The sequence below is a fragment of the Ambystoma mexicanum genome, chromosome 9, assembly GCF_040938575.1.
Source record: "Ambystoma mexicanum isolate Mex_15411 chromosome 9, UKY_AmexF1_1, whole genome shotgun sequence".
Taxonomy (NCBI): Eukaryota; Metazoa; Chordata; class Amphibia; order Caudata; family Ambystomatidae; genus Ambystoma; species Ambystoma mexicanum.
The window spans coordinates 1,552,103,901-1,552,119,538 of NC_090931.1; the positions used below are offsets into that span (position 1 = coordinate 1,552,103,901).

The window sequence follows — 15,638 nt, forward strand, 5'->3', positions numbered from 1 at the left end:
GGCCCTTCCACCCACATTCCTATTTAGGCCCTTCCTTTAATGTCTCGGGCGAGGGCCTATTCATCAGCTTAGAAATCCGGGACCCAAACCTGGCGAGTGCAGGGTAGAACTGGCGAGGCCTGTGTCTCTCTTCAGCCGATGGTGAGGGCAAAGGACACATGGGGCCCACCATCCCCAGACAATGTCCCAGGTGGCCCCTCTTCCCCTCTCAGGCTCTACCGCCAATCTGCTTCAGGTGCCCGAGACAGTTTCCCTGTGACAGACTGTCACACAGACACCGTCTCAGCCTGGCACACTTGGGAAATGAGCAGGGCATGTTCGCTGGAGCCCCGAAGTTTTTAAACGTAGCCAGTGGCATAACATCATTGAGCAGATCGGATTATAGCCCACCCCCTGAATTTTGGGCTATGTTAACTCAACCTGGCTGACCTACAGAGCCGAAGCTGGACAGAACAGAACATTAAACAGTGCCTGGGGGGGCCCGTTAACCAAAAGCCCTGCTATTGCTAACATAAAGCATTTCACTCTTAGCACCTGCAATTATATGCATATATTTTTAGGCAATTGAAATCGTGGTGTGGGGTTAGTTCTTGCATGCCAGGGGCATAGGTGCCAAGTGCATGCAGGCATAAAGGGGGGGGGGGGGGGGCGCGGAGTGGGAGGTTCTATGGAATGGTTTGCATGGAACTTTAAAATGAACTTCGGTGAGAACCTAGGGTGTGTTCCTAGTACAACCTTGTCCTTGTGTATAATGAAAAAGGGGTCTTGTAGACAAAGCCTGTTGCTCACTGATTCATCTTATGGAGATGATAGCTACCAGGAAGGCAGTTTTATAGGTACAATGCTTTAGGCTGGCCTTGTACATAGGCTCAAAGGGTGGCCCCATGAGCAAGATATTGGGATCCCAACCCGGGGGAGGTTTGGGAATTGGGGGATATAGCCTCTTTACCCCTTCCATGAATGCCTGAATGACAGGGACTTTCCACCAGGACACTTTATTCTGCGAGGTGGTGTACGCAAATAGGGTCGCCAGATGCACCTTTACGGAATTAAATACTAGGCCGGAGTCTAGTAGGTTAAGCATGTAGTTTAGAATGTTAGATGTAGAACATTCTAAAGGATTGCGTGATTGTGATGTGCACCATATCACATAGCTTTTCCACAGTAGCAGTGGCTGGTGTTGGATTTCCGTGCCTCTAAGGATATCCACACACCTTTGTGGAAGGTTCAAGTGGCCAAACTCTAGGGCATCAGGAGCCAAGCTGCCAAGTTCATTAATTGTGAGCGTGGATGGAGGGAAGCACCTTTGTGTTGTGTCAACATGTTGTGCGCGCACAGGAGTTTGGTTCGTTCCACATCGCCAGTTTGAGCAGATGTGGAAACCAAGGCTGTCTCACCACATAGGAGCAACCAGGATTAGAGTCACTTGTTCCTGGTGCATCTTGTGCACTATCTTGCTCAGGAGTGGTGTGGGGGAAAAGTGTAAGCAAATCTCTTGCACCAGTTCATCCACAGGGCTTTCCCCTTGCACCCTGGTGGGGGAAAACTGGACGCAAAGTCTGGGTATTGTGTGTTTAGGTTTGTGGCAAACAAGCCTAGTGGGATGTGACCCCATAGTGAGAATATTCCGTCTAGGAACACTGTCGAGTTGCCACTCGTGTTCTTCTGGTAGAGGGTGTCTGGAGTTCCCCTGAAACTTGGTGAGATGTTAGGAACATGTGGCACTTGAGTGCCCACTTCCATATTTTCTGGGATAGCTTGGACAGACTTGAGTGTGTGCCTCCCTGCTTGTTCAGATAGAACATGGCCGTGGTTCTGTATGAGGACCTGCACGGTTTGACCCGTGAGATGTCGCTGAAAGGCCTGAACCGGGAGGTGTGTGGTGGAGAAAGTGAGCCCCCATCCAGCGAGTGAGCACTAAAGTCCAGCAAAAGAGCTAAGGGTGAAGGGAATTAGCACAGAAATGAGAATTCTCCCTAACACTTGACCATTGCGTTTTCTGTCATATTGGACTGGTGGTCATAACAGGAAACTGGAGCTAGGGTATAGGTAGGATCGAGGTCTAGGTAGGGTCTAGGGCCAGGGGTAGCTTGATCATTGATCCTCCTCCTGGAACCTGCATCTAGGGTCCAGGTAGGGTCTAGGGCCAGGATTAGCATGATCATTGATCCTCCTGGAACCTGCCTTTTATGGTCTAGGGTCTAGAGTTAGGGGTAGCTTGATAATGGAACTTCCTGGAACCTGCATCTAGGGTGTGTAGGTAGGGTCTAAGGCCAGGGGTAGCTTGACCATTGGTCCTCCTGGAACCTGCATCTAGGGTCCAGCTAGGGGCGAGGGGTAGCTTGATAATGGAAATTCCTGGAGCCTGCCTCTAGGGTGTAGGTAGGGTCTAGGGCGAGGGGTAGCTTGATCATTGATCCTCCTCCTGGAACCTGCATCTAGGGTCTAGGGCCAGGGTTAGCATGATCATTGATCCTCCTGGAACCTGCCTTCTATGGTCTAGGGTACAGGTAGGGTCAAGGGCGAGGGGTAGCTTGATAATGGACCTTCCAGGAACCTGCCTTCTATGGTCTAGGGTACAGGGTACAGGTAGGGTCTAGGGTGAGGGGTAGCTTGATCATTGATCCTCCTCCTGGAACCTGCATCTAGGGTCTAGGGCCAGGGTTAGCATGATCATTGATCCTCCTGGAACCTGCCTTCTATGGTCTAGGGTCCATGTAGGGTCTAGAGTTAGGGGTAGCTTGATAATGGAACTTCCTGGAACCTGCCTCTAGGGTGTATGTAGGGTCTGGGTCTAGGTAGTGTCTAGGGTCAGGATTAGCATGATCATTGATCCACCTGGAACCTCCCTTCTAGGGTCAAGGGTACAGGTAGGGTCTAGGGTGAGGGGTAGCTTGATCATTGATCCTCCTCCTGGAACCTGCATCTAGGGTCTAGGGCCAGGGTTAGCATGATCATTGATCCTCCTGGAACCTGCCTTCTATGGTCTAGGGTCCATGTAGGGTCTAGAGTTAGGGGTAGCTTGATAATGGAACTTCCTGGAACCTGCCTCTAGGGTGTATGTAGGGTCTGGGTCTAGGTAGTGTCTAGGGTCAGGATTAGCATGATCATTGATCCACCTGGAACCTCCCTTCTAGGGTCAAGGGTGAGGGTAGCTTGATATGGAAATTCCTGGAACCTGCCTCTAGGGTGAAGGTTTGGTCTAGGGTCAGGGTAGGGTCAGGGGTAGCTTGATAATGGAACTTCCTAGAACCTGCATCTAGGGTACAGGTAGGGTCTAGGGTGAGGGGTAGCTTGATAATGGATAATGGACCTTCCTGGAACCTGCATCTAGGGTCAGGGGTAGCTTGATAATTGCCTTCGGGAACCTGAATCTAGGGTCAAGGTAGGGTCAGGGCAGCTTGATCATTTCCTTCGGGAACCTGAATCTAGGATCCAGGTAGGGTCAGGGGTAGCTTGATCATGGACTACATGGAACCTGCATCTAGGGAAGAGGCAAATCTTTCTACAAACCAAGGAAAACTTTAGCAGAGTCGACATTTCCATCCCCTCATGAAATCATGCAGAACACATTACCTAAGTTCCTCAGAAAGTAAAGACTGAATTTTAACCAACCAAAGAAGTGTTTAAACTGACACTATGCTTCCCAAGTATGCAAACGTTTATTCTAAAGGTCATGAGGTAAACCCTGGAATTCACTGCAACATTCTTCTCTGAAGACAAACCAGAATTTCTTAGAAAGAGCATTAAAAAAAAGCACTAAGCAGATTCAGTTTCCCGTAGTTTGCCATAACTGAAAATAGTTCACTTTGTATAGGCAAAGAAGCATGGGACTAAAAGACTACATAACAGGTGTTGGTTGGTCTATTCTGCAAAAGGGATGAGCCCTGTGACCCCGACAAGCAAACAACTAAACCACCAAAATCCTTTCTATGATGGAGAAAAAGGAAGTGTGGCAGTCCGCAGAGAGGAACAAAAAAAAAAGGAAGAAAAGTTAGACACATGAGTTTATAACTAAGCTTTGTAATAGATGTGTTAATAACGTTAAGAATGAGCAATCGTAAATAATCCCTTCCAGTTGCAATGCTGAGTTTTGACTTGCTTTAGAACCTGGGCACAGGAGGGCTTGGGACTTCTGTGGTTCATTGGGGGACACAGATGCCGTACCTTCTCCTTCACTTGAGCCAACTGATCCGCTCTTTCTTTCTCGTCCTTCAGCGTCTGGAGGATGGATCAGATGTAGGTTTTCCTCTTTCTTTATAATAAGCGACTCTTCAAAATCTGTATTCGTGCTGCCTGCTGGATGAAGTTTAACAGTCATTAATTCCACAATCTGGAACACAACCATGCATCCAACTTTAAACCCATAGCATTTGCAACCAAGTCATACTTCCCCGAGTGCTAGGATAGCAGTTGCCATGACGGAGGACATGTAAGTGCGCTTGTCTTGGCATAAAAACAAGGTTGGGATTTGCTGTTTACTTGAGAAATATCAGCACTGTGGGTCTAACATTTCCACACTTTTGAGATGGGATCCGATTGAAATAACGCTTCCCGGTCGTTGGCACCCACTTTCCCGTGTCCCCTCCCCACATCTCCCTGCATCCTCACCACAGCCAGCCTCAGCCCCCCGAATCAAGCCCCACAGCCTGTCGTCCCCCCCGGGTCTCTCCTGCGTCGTGCCAGTCCCCTGCACTCCCCCACGTGTTGTTACCCCTCCCCCTTGCATCCTCCCACACGTCTCTGCCTAGATCTTGCTGCCTTTCATCCATCTTTCCCTCCATCTCTTCCCCCCTCACCCATTTGGCACATCCCCCACTGTTGCTCCCCACCCACCCACTCCAGTGTATCCCCCAACCCGTAAAGTGCACATCTAACCCAAGTGGGCAGTGGGGAGGAACTGTCCAAAAGGCAAAAAACCAAAAGAATACAAGAACAATAAAACAAAAAAAGTTGTAACCTTTTTTCAAGTGCAACAACAAATCAAAAGAAGTCTGGAACAGTGTTAGGAAAGATTTCCCTTGAGTGCAATTTCCCCTCCATTAATGGACCCCCACCCCCCAAACTTTTTGCTTTTGTTTGCCTTACCTAATCTGACTTTTGCCCGTGGGGCACAGCCTTCAGCTGCAAACCTCTGGGCTTTTACTCAATTGTTATGGGGCAACTCGCACATCCATCAGGCTGTCAGTACTGGGGGGAAATGATGATCCTCTTCATCCCCCTGATCCTCCTTTCCCACTGGCCGGCCTCCCTTGACCTTGCACTCTCACCTACCAATGAGGCAAAACATCTAGGGGTCGTCTTCGACTCCACGTACTCGTTCTATTCTCACATCTCAGACATCTCTACAAAATTCCCACTACCAACGCACCTCCTCAGAGGTATTGTACCTTTTCTCACTTTCACACAGAGGCTCATCTTCCTTCTTCTACTCTCCATCCTCTACAACTCATCCAGAACAGAAGTGCAAGACTTATCCTTGGCCTCAAGCCCAGGGACCACATCTCTCCGGTGCTGAAATCCCTCCACCGACTGCCCGTGGCAGCAAGGATCAAGTTCGAGACCCTCTGCATAATCCACAAGGCTTTCTGGGGCCGGGGGCCATTATCTACAACACTCTCTCCCTAAATACTCTCCGTCCAGAGTCCTCAGATCGTCCTCCAACTCTCTGCGGGTGAGCCGTTGTTCCAAACAGATTTGGGGGTAGATCTTTATCTTCTGAAGGTGCCTCCCTCTGGAGCAGCCTCGCTGCCTCTCTCTGTCTAGAGCCAGAGCACCTCAAGTTCTCCTCCCCAACCCTGTTCATTTTTTGCTGACTGGTTTCCTGGTACAGCTCCAGAGCTTTGCAGGTCCCAGGCTCCCCGCCTGAATGTACCAGGACTATTAAGTTTGTCCTGTCCCCCCACTCCCTTTTTCTTTTGTTCCCCCTCCCTAGGTTGGTCACGACTGTAACACTGCATGCACTTGTACTAGGAGAAATGCAGTCAGGCCTAGTATACTACTTTTTTTTTGTTAGATCATTCGGAAACTTCTAGGCCCAAGAACGATTACAGTATTCCATAGCGCTTTGAAGCACTCCACCCGTGTATAAATGCTGTAAACAATTGCAATTACAATTTGCCTTCACCCAGGTCACGAGACCCAGGTATTCCTTATTTGGGCATGCATCCTCCCACGAAAACCGCATCTTTTGCGGGATCCTGTATGTCACGTGTGCTAGTGCCCAGGAAGAGAGTTGGAACTCTCTGGTCCCAATATGTCTGGCAGGCCTAATTGACTGGAACCACTGTGGGCCACGATTGGCCGATGCCTGGCGTGCATGCAAGAAAGAAGATCTTCCACTGGCTATACCAAATCAATTCCAGGTCGATCACCTGACGTTCTCAACGAACTACCTGCAGCAGGAGCCAAGTATCAATGAACAAAAGAGAACCGTGGAACCACCAGAGACGTGCTAGGAAGGTTTGGCACCTTGACCCCACTATTCGGACACCTGCCTTTTTTTTTTTTTTTTAAAATCGCACTAAGAAGGCCTGCTGAGAGCCAGAGAGACCTGTAACTGCAGGTGTGAAACCTACTAGCTAACTGGACTAGACTAGTTTGGCCCGGACTGTGTCGAGGGTCGGTGAGTACTTGCATCACTTACCAGTGGCCCCCGTTTTACGCATGAGAATCTCTGAAAAGATACTCAATTTAGCTGGGCTAGCCTGCGCTACCCAGCTATTCCCGAACTCCAAAAGTCACTTTACCTGCAAGGGTAGACCCTACTCGAGGATTAGGGCTTTATTCTACATCACCTCAACCCCCTTCCTGAACAGCTACAGCTCCCTGAAGAGAACCTGCTTTTCAATTTACACACGACCGCGCATTCTTAACGCACTACTGTACTGTTGAACATAAGGCTCCTCACGTCTTAGGGCTGGACTACATAAGTTAGGGATTGACTTTGAAGAACTGCCTAATGCGATATCTGTGTTGAACTTGCCTCTTCTGTTGCACTAAACTAGAGTGGCCTTCTAAACACCAGGTCAGAGTTTAGAAATCCATCTTAACACATAGGAACCTGAGCCTCAGAAAGAAACACAAGGAACAGAGAAAATCTGATGCACTGACCATGTGAACAGACTATGGTTAGTGTAGCAGAGAAGGTAATGCTGGCTGAAACCTAACCACATGAACAGACTATGGTTAGTGCAGCAGAGAAGGTAATGCTGGCTGAAACCTAACCACGTGAACAGACTATGGTTAGTGCAGCAGGGAAGGTAATGCTGGCTGAAACCTAACCACGTGAACAGACTATGGGTAGTGCAGCAGGGAATGTGAACAGACTATGGTTAGTGCAGTATGGAAGGTAATGCCGGTTGAAACAGGAATTGAAGCTGTGCTACTTATCAGTGGCTGTTCAGTGTTTCCTCACGTCTACCGAAAATAGCAACACTGCGGTTCCTGGCTGTCGAGATGGACTTTCCTTGCTTCTGGGGTCCCGCATTCTGTTGGGGGGGGGGGTGCTCAGGCTCCGTCAGTCCTGCTTCCTGGGAGTCCGGAGGATCTACCTTGAGCTCTAGGCCAGCTTAAAAGCAAAGCACACAATATGGTGTTCCTCTCCCTGGCTATACGGTTTCCAGCAGCAACTCTGTGGAAATTCAACCAGCTCTGAGAAGGATGTCCAGGTGGCTTACCAAATCAAGGGTAGAAGTCATCCTTGCAGGGGCTTCTCTGTCGATACAGATTTGGAGTTTCAGCACAGCAGCAGGGCTTCACTGGGCAAACCAGCGTTCCAGGAGTTGCAGCAGGCGTCCTCTTCAAGTTCTTCTTCGGTTCCTTCGTCCAGTGGTTGACACTGCCTTCCAAGCCAAAAGTCTCACCTTGTATTTGGTTCTCTCCTATTCATTCCAGCCTAGCTGTCAGTCACCCAGCAGGGTGGCTGTCCTTGCCGGACAGTCAGCCGGCCAATCACTACAGAGTGCATTTGGGTCTCCTAGGAGACTAAGCATAGGGAGTGTCGGGGCACCTCCCTCACTTCCTGCCTAAACCAGACACTCTGAAGCCAGAGGCAGGCTTCACCCGTGAATCCCACCAAAGGCAAAGCGAACAATGGGACCAAACCTTCGTTTGGCGCACAGAGTAAATTTCAAGAAGGACCTTTCCACAAAGAAATAGCAAAAAAAAGAAGACTGGGGCCATTTTGATTAAAAAAAAAACCAACAAAAAAAATGGCACACTTGGGTGCTTTACTGAAGCTGCAAACGCAGCCTGTGGTAAATGCACACCACGGTAGTTAAAACGAAATCACTGCCACCAGCCATTCAGTGAGGAAAGGGTAACATAAAAATGTTACATGAGAAGCTAGACAAAGGGGATACTAGGTAACCCCTCCAGCACCCTATCGTAAGATAGTGTGTTCTGGGTCTAGAAAGTTACAATGTAAGTAAAGTCAATTTCACTTTACTGCTCTGGGAAACAGTAGTTTATCCCAGAGAAGGTATTTAAACCTTTGGGAAATCTGTAAGACTTACCTGTGCCACTGCTCTGAAGGTGCTGTGTGACACAATGTAAAAGCTGATGCCTATGGAGTTTGTCAGACTCCACAACCAAAAGAAAAACAAAGCTCAGAAATCACATTAAAATACATGAGGGTGGGGAAAAAAGGTCTCACTCTCTCAGGGTAAAAAAAATCAAGTCCTCAAAATCCAGCAAAGTGGCTGGGGGGGGTCTCTAAGGTGGAGGGAATTAGCACATTTCTGAGAATTCTCCCTAACACAGGTGGAAAAACTTACTTCAATTACGGCACAAGCCCCCAACGTGTAACCGATTTTAAGAGACGGCACACTCCAGCCAGAGACTTCTTCCACTGAAGATGGCGCGCAATAAAAACATGCCTTTTGAATTTTTATTATTTGAACCCTGGATTCTTTTTTGAAGAGGCACCCAACCAGTCTCACACCCACCTTAACAAACACCCTGTGTCGCGATGGACTATGAACCAGGCAGGTGTGGAACAATGAAATATTTATTTATTTTTACGATTCAAATGAAAAATCAGAGCAAACGAAATGTAGGGCAGCAGCAGCCACCAGGGTGTGGCAGCACAAATGCAAAACCTTAACACTTAATTCAACTTTCTAACATCATCTATTCAAACCGTAAACAGAAATGAAAACAAAAATCACTTTTCTTCACATGCATAGATGGCACATATGTTTTGCACTCCCCCTGCAACACTCCCCCAAACACCTGCTAACTAAATTCTGTGTGGAGCGAAAGCAGTGGCAAGAAGAGGAAAAAAAAAAGAATCTGTTTTTTTAATTCAACCCACCACTCCAGAAGGGGAGGCCAAAACGAAAATGAAAACCCTCTAAATGAGCGAAATGGCAGACTCGTATTTCACCGATTATTTAGAGGTCAGCTTACATTTGCGGTTGGATAGATAGAACAGAACTTAGTGTGGCTGCACTAAAGAGACAAGGAAGCTTACAGGCTACTGATCAGGGTACTAAAGTGTAACATCTAGACTGGTTGTCTGCACTGGGTGCACACTGCAGATAGTGGAATGTCATTAGGTCATCTAGAATCTTATGTGTCATCAAGGTTCTGAATCCTACAGTTGAGATCTTCAGGATGGGAAAGCTTACTGACTGTATGTATCTTGCCTAGCTCCTGTCTCATATATATATATATATATATATATATATATATATATATATATATATATATATATATATATATATATATATATATATATATATATATATATATATATATATATATATATATATATATATATATATATATATATATATATATATATGCTTACCCTGTAACTAATAATAAAGCTCATCTACTTTTATAATAATCAGTCACCAGCTTCTTACCTGATCTCCAGTAATGCGGATACTACAAATGGTGACGAATATGGGATCAGCAGGTGCCTGTTGTGTCCCAGATAAATTGTTGATAAGCCTGCTGATCCCAAGAGATAAAAAGGACCCACCCGAGAATGTCTGCTGATCTTAAAGCCTGCTGATTCCGACATGATGAGCCCAGGAGATTCCTTAAATGGAGAAGTCAATACTGGCAGTTTTCTATGATAAGCCCAAGAGAAATCAAACCTACACTCAGAGCCAGCCAGCAATCATCTACGCAAGGTACAAGTCCTGCTACTGTGCCGGCAGGCAGCCGACACGCTTTTGTTCATGGAAATGTGCGAATTACTGCTGACAAGGTACTGTAATTAATTATTTTCCCACTTTTCTATGTTTTTCTTCGGCACAGTGGTTGTGTATGCTTATGGTACAAATTGAGGGCACAATTGACGGGTGTTTCTGTAGTGAGAATGGTGGGGTGGTTGGTCTTGGTTGTGATGAGGATGATGTGAGTGATGGTTATGTGGATGTTAGTTTGTATTTCTTGACAGATGTGCGTGTGTACGCGAACGTGCTGCGGGCGAGGCAGGCCCGAGCCCTCTCGTGGCAGGTGAGGAAGGTGATACAATGTGTTGGGTAGAATGTGGTAGTGATTGTTTATTGCTTGCAGGTGGCAGCTACGAGACCCAGTTGTGGCAGAGTCGAGCAGATGTTTAGTTATGTTTTTTTTGTTGGCATGGATGTTAGATACGTGAATGTGGCATACGCTGTGACAGTTGTATATGTGGCTACTGATCAGGGTACTAAAGCAACGTAAACACAGGTGAGGAAATCAATTTGGGAGGAAAACAACGCAACAGAAATTTTGTTGGGATGGGAAACAAAGACACAGAACAGATAGGATACTAATGGGAAGGGATGACTTATGGGATGATATGGGTTTGTATGGGATGATATGGGTTTGTATGGGGAAAAGCAAAAAGGAAAGCAAATACACGGGCAAAATTAGTTTTGTTACCGCAGCGATTCGTTGTACTGAGGAAACAGAAAATAAATATGCTAACAGGTATGGACTTGCACAGATTCTTCTAAGGAAAGGGTGAACCGAAGATACTGGCAATTTGGGAAATGACTAGGGTTTTAATGGGAATTGAATAGGGTTTGAACAGGATGCAAGGTAAAATAAAAGTATATGCAGTTTTTGGGTACAGCCAGCAGGGTCTCTAGACGGCGGGGTCAAGAGAACTGGTTACTAGGTCAGCTGGGCTCTCCTGGTAGGGACCGGCTGGACAAAGTCTGGTCACTGTGGACAGCGGGATGAGTCAGCTGGGCAGAGACTCTGGTCACTGGATTCTCCTAAAGGGTTTAACTGCCTTTCCTCCTTGCTCCCTGGATTACTGGGATTAATGTGGTTCTGAATAGGTGATTTTGCCTGGATGGGATCAGCTGCCTCTGGACCTGGTTCTGGCGTCATGGACTCTTGAAAGGTGGATTTTGAAGGTTGAATATCCCTGTGTCTCCCTGTCTACCCTTTAAATAGCCAGAGTGACATCATAGAATTAGTCCTATCCTAGTATAGGCCAGCCTATCGGTCCTCCCTCCGAGCGGATTGGTTCAGGGGAAGTGACATCAGTTTATGTGCCTGCTTTTTATGACTTGCTTTGTCTCACCAGAGTTTACTTTTTACCAAAATAAGTTACAGAACAAAAACCTCATATTTACAGTAGTCACCATCATAAAAAAATCAGACAGGCAGATCCAAAGGCAGATCCCATATTTCACAAGGAATATGCCGGTTCGAACGCCAATTCTGTGCGATGTTGCCTCATCCTTGGGCACAATTTCGCAGTTTTCAGCAGAAACATATCTAAAATTCTACAAATGGCTACTCATATGCATAATAGTATTGGGCATAGTTTCCAAGTTTAATATCTATGCCATTTATGCTTCCCTCAGAAATGCATTTTTCCTACCATTTCAGTCCACCACGTGCCAGAAAGATGAACATAGTCTGATCGCGCTTGTCCAAAAATCACATTAAAACCGTCATAATATAACATTGCTGCTTATTCAACTTGCAAAGAAAAATGTCTTAAAGTATAAATGTTCTGCATTGTCAATGAGGATGATTTGCCAAAGTTGTGGGTGGTGCTGCCACCCCCACAATGCAAAATGTCTTCCCTGGGTCAGTTTGCACAAGGGTTTCCATGACTCCCTGTTTGAAGTCCACCAGTGTCCATGGGAGCGGTGCTGTCTGGCAGTCTGGGAGAACCTGTAATGATCATGGGAGCAGGGCACATGCCCGTGCAGCCTTGGTCACCGGTAGGTGCAAAATTAGCCTTTAAACCAAGCTGGTTTGACAGGAATGCCTGGGCCTCAGCCAGGATGATTGGTCTTTTGGGGGGGAACAAAAAGAGCTATATATTTTTTTTTTTTTTTGCAGGAACCCCGGGTCCTGGAGGCAGCAGCACCGGGGGTTGTCATGCCCTCACTTTGAAGAGCCATAATCATGTTTTTTCCTCCTCCCCCAATTTTGGGTAAGAAGTTTGTTTGGAGGGGTGTTAGTTCCTGGTCTCCTGAACAAAACATTATGCCATCACTACAAAGACCAGAATTCCTTGAGACTAATTAAAAAAGCAATTGGCAACAGCTGAATATAAACACAGCCTCCCTGAAGAGAGTTGGAGACTCAAAAGTACTTGGAGGAGCAGAACTACTGTGCATTTGAACTGGCAGTTGGGATTTAACCCTGGTATATTTTTTTTAACATTTTGTGGCAGTTGGGATTTAACCCTGTCATTTTTTAACATTGCTTGGATCAAACCCTGTTAGTACTAGTTTTAGGATTAAACTGACTGGGAAATGGAGTGCGTGCCTGACCTTTTCTTTTTTACTGCGTTTTAATAGAGCAATACTCTGATGTCAAAAATGAAAGTAGCACCAGTACGATGCCATTTTACATGTAGGTCATTTTCTGCGCATCCTTGAATGTTTAAATGACAGAACAGCACTGCACAGCCATTCTGGATTTGATTTGTTTTCCCTAGATTCAAGAGAATCAAAACAAAATGCAGCTATTCTTTGGCTGGCTGTGTTCAATTCTCACCCCATATGTGCTCAGCAGGCAAAAACACAGCCATTTTTGGGTAACTGCTGAAATACAGTTTTTGTTGTAGGGGGTGTGGGAGTTCTGCCTTAGGCCTTAAATGTACCCCCACAGCACCCACAAGGAGGGGAAGCTGGTGGGCATGCTATGCATGCACCCACAAGGAGGGGAAGCTGGTGTGTATGCTATGCATGCACCCACAAGGAGGGGACGTCGGTGGGCATGCTATGCACGCACCCATAAGGAGGGGACGTTGGTGGGCATGCTATGCTTGTGATTTGTTGCCTGCGAGGAGTAGGGACAGTTTTTCGTCCTAGTCTCCCTTCCTAGGCGGCATGGCACCGCACACCAAGGTAAGCTGGCACCTAGGAGGGATACTGGAGTTCCTTTTGGACATGGTGAGAAAAGGGTATTCAGTACATGTGAAATGAGAAATACATCCACTCTCTAGTGTTTGGCGATTTTGGTATTGGGGGTTTCAGAGAGGATTCACACACCCCACAGGCCCATCTGGTTACGTACAAGAATATGTCTTCCAGTAACAATTCTCCTGCTTATCCAACCCTTGATATGTATAGGGACGAGTATGAACATTCCTACAAAGATTCTCACTCTTCCCCAACACTTGGTCTTTACTGGAACGAATAGGAGTCTTCCAAGAATGAATCTCAGTCCGTTTTAACACTTGTTCTTTGCTGGGACGAGGAGCAGTGCTCCAGTAATGTGTTCCACTCTTCTGGAAGACTTTCAATACTAGGTCCTTACTGGGACGAGTATGCATATTCCCTGGATCCCACGCTCTACCAGTTACCTTTATATCTCATCTTAGTCACCGGGGGACCTGCAGTTAGGACGGGGCTCTCCTCTTAGATTGTCAGGTTGGCTTCTCTGCTCCTTCTCTTCTTTCTGCGCACTCTGAAGTGCATCGTGGTAAGTGGTCTGGTCTTCCAAGCACTTCCACATCTCCTTGGTCATGCCACCTCTTCTTACTCCGTCTCTTGTTGGACCCTGTTCCAGTCCTACGGCTTCTTGAAACTCAAGTCTTCTGGAGTGTCCCTCCCTCACTCCTCACTCCTCTCTCCTCCCTCCCTCCCTCTCTCTCTCCTCTCTTTCCTAAATATTTCTCACCTCGCAGTGTACGCCGAATCCTAGGGCGAGGGGTCAGATAGACAATTTGTGGCCCTGACAGATTCCCACAAATACAGAAAGCAGCCACCAGCCAGTGAGCAGCTCAGCTAGCCGAGCAGCGGTACCTTTGGACCACGCACTCATAGAAGACTCCCAGGAAACACATTACACAGGGTTCCATCTCCAGTGAGCTGGAAGAGAAGGACTCATAACTTGGGAAAAAGATTGTAGAACCAGTAAGGAAATCAAAAATGTCAGTGTTAGGGAGAATTCTCTGTTTAGGCTGAATTTCCTAACCTATTGAGTCCCCAGCAGCTTTGCTGGATTTTTGGGGTTTCTTTTTTTTCTCCTGCCAAGAGTGAGACTCTTTTACCCTCACTCTTGGGCATGATTTGAGTATGTTTCTTTGACTCTAGATGTGTTTAATGGGCTATGGGGTCTTTTACTCCAATGGGCTTCATGTGTTTTTGTAATGTGTGTTACACAGCACCCTCAGTGCAGTGACACAGGGGTATCATAGTGACCCCCCAGTATAAAAGCAGGGATTTGGGGACTGGAACTTAAGTCGCCACAGGACCCAAGAATCCGACGAGGGAGAAGCTGAGCTGACCTGCTACGACGACACCACCGGTGGAGCCCTGCTGAACCGTCTCACCACTTTTCCCAACGACAGAGGAGATCTCCAGCCCGGAGAGAATCTTCTTCCTTGTGGGGATAACCAGTCTGCTTCCTTTTTCGCTTCCTGGAACATCTCGTGGCCGCCTTGCGTGTGCCAAGCACCCCAGCAACCTGGATACCACGTTTCAACACTACCGTGAATCAAAGGGTAGTACCTTTACCCGGAAAACTCTGCGGCTGGTTTCTTCCCTGGCAGTGCTACGACCTTCATCTTTCCTCCACGTCGAGATCTTCTCTTCCTCTGGACGACGCCGCGACTTGTACCCGCTGCCAGGAACAACTGCCCCCCGCTGGAGGATCCTTTCCACATAAGGTACCGTGTTCCGCCTGGCTTCCCTTGCAACCGACTGTACGGGGTAGATTTAGCCCCCGGCTTTCGACCCTGGGTTAGCCTGGGACACCCTGGCTAAACTTTTCTGAGCCTAACTAAAACCTTTCCGAACTCCCTGCAAGACTTTTTAAGCCTGTTGTCCTTGTGTGATATTGGTTGCATTTGTGCCCTGCTCGCTCCAAGAGTGGGCCCGGCCTATGGACTTTGGCCCACAAGTAACTTTTGACTTTCCTGCCTTGCTTAAGAGTTCCTAAGTATTAGTGTGGTGTATTGTTCCTACATTCTGCCTTTTTCCCTCCCTTTTTCATTAATTTATTGGAGTGCCATCTATAGTTAAGCGCTCACCTCTGTTTGGAAATAAGTGGTGTTAATTAAGACTTGTCTGATAAGGAATAAGGGATGTATATATAATAATAATAATTGTGTTTACAATAATAGTGCTGGAGTGTTTCAATAAGTGTGTTTTTAAATAAATAATTATATACCTTGTTACCAAAGCTCTGGTCAGTGTTTGCTTGTGTTATTGTATCTG

The 15,638-nt window shown here is 46.9% G+C and overlaps 1 protein-coding gene across 2 annotated transcripts in view; it reads right to left on the reverse strand.

Annotated features, from left to right (window-relative positions):
* LOC138489507 (oocyte zinc finger protein XlCOF6-like) overlaps window positions 1-15,638 on the reverse strand; it is a 56,750-nt gene that overhangs the window by 25,398 nt on the left and 15,714 nt on the right. Inside the window, exon 3 of one of the 2 annotated variants that reach the window (XM_069617249.1) lies at window positions 4,168-4,299. In XM_069617249.1, coding sequence (XP_069473350.1) covers window positions 4,168-4,299 — 132 coding nt within the window. The remainder of the gene's footprint in view (window positions 1-4,167; window positions 4,300-15,638) is intronic. The other variant, XM_069617250.1, reaches the window with a different exon arrangement.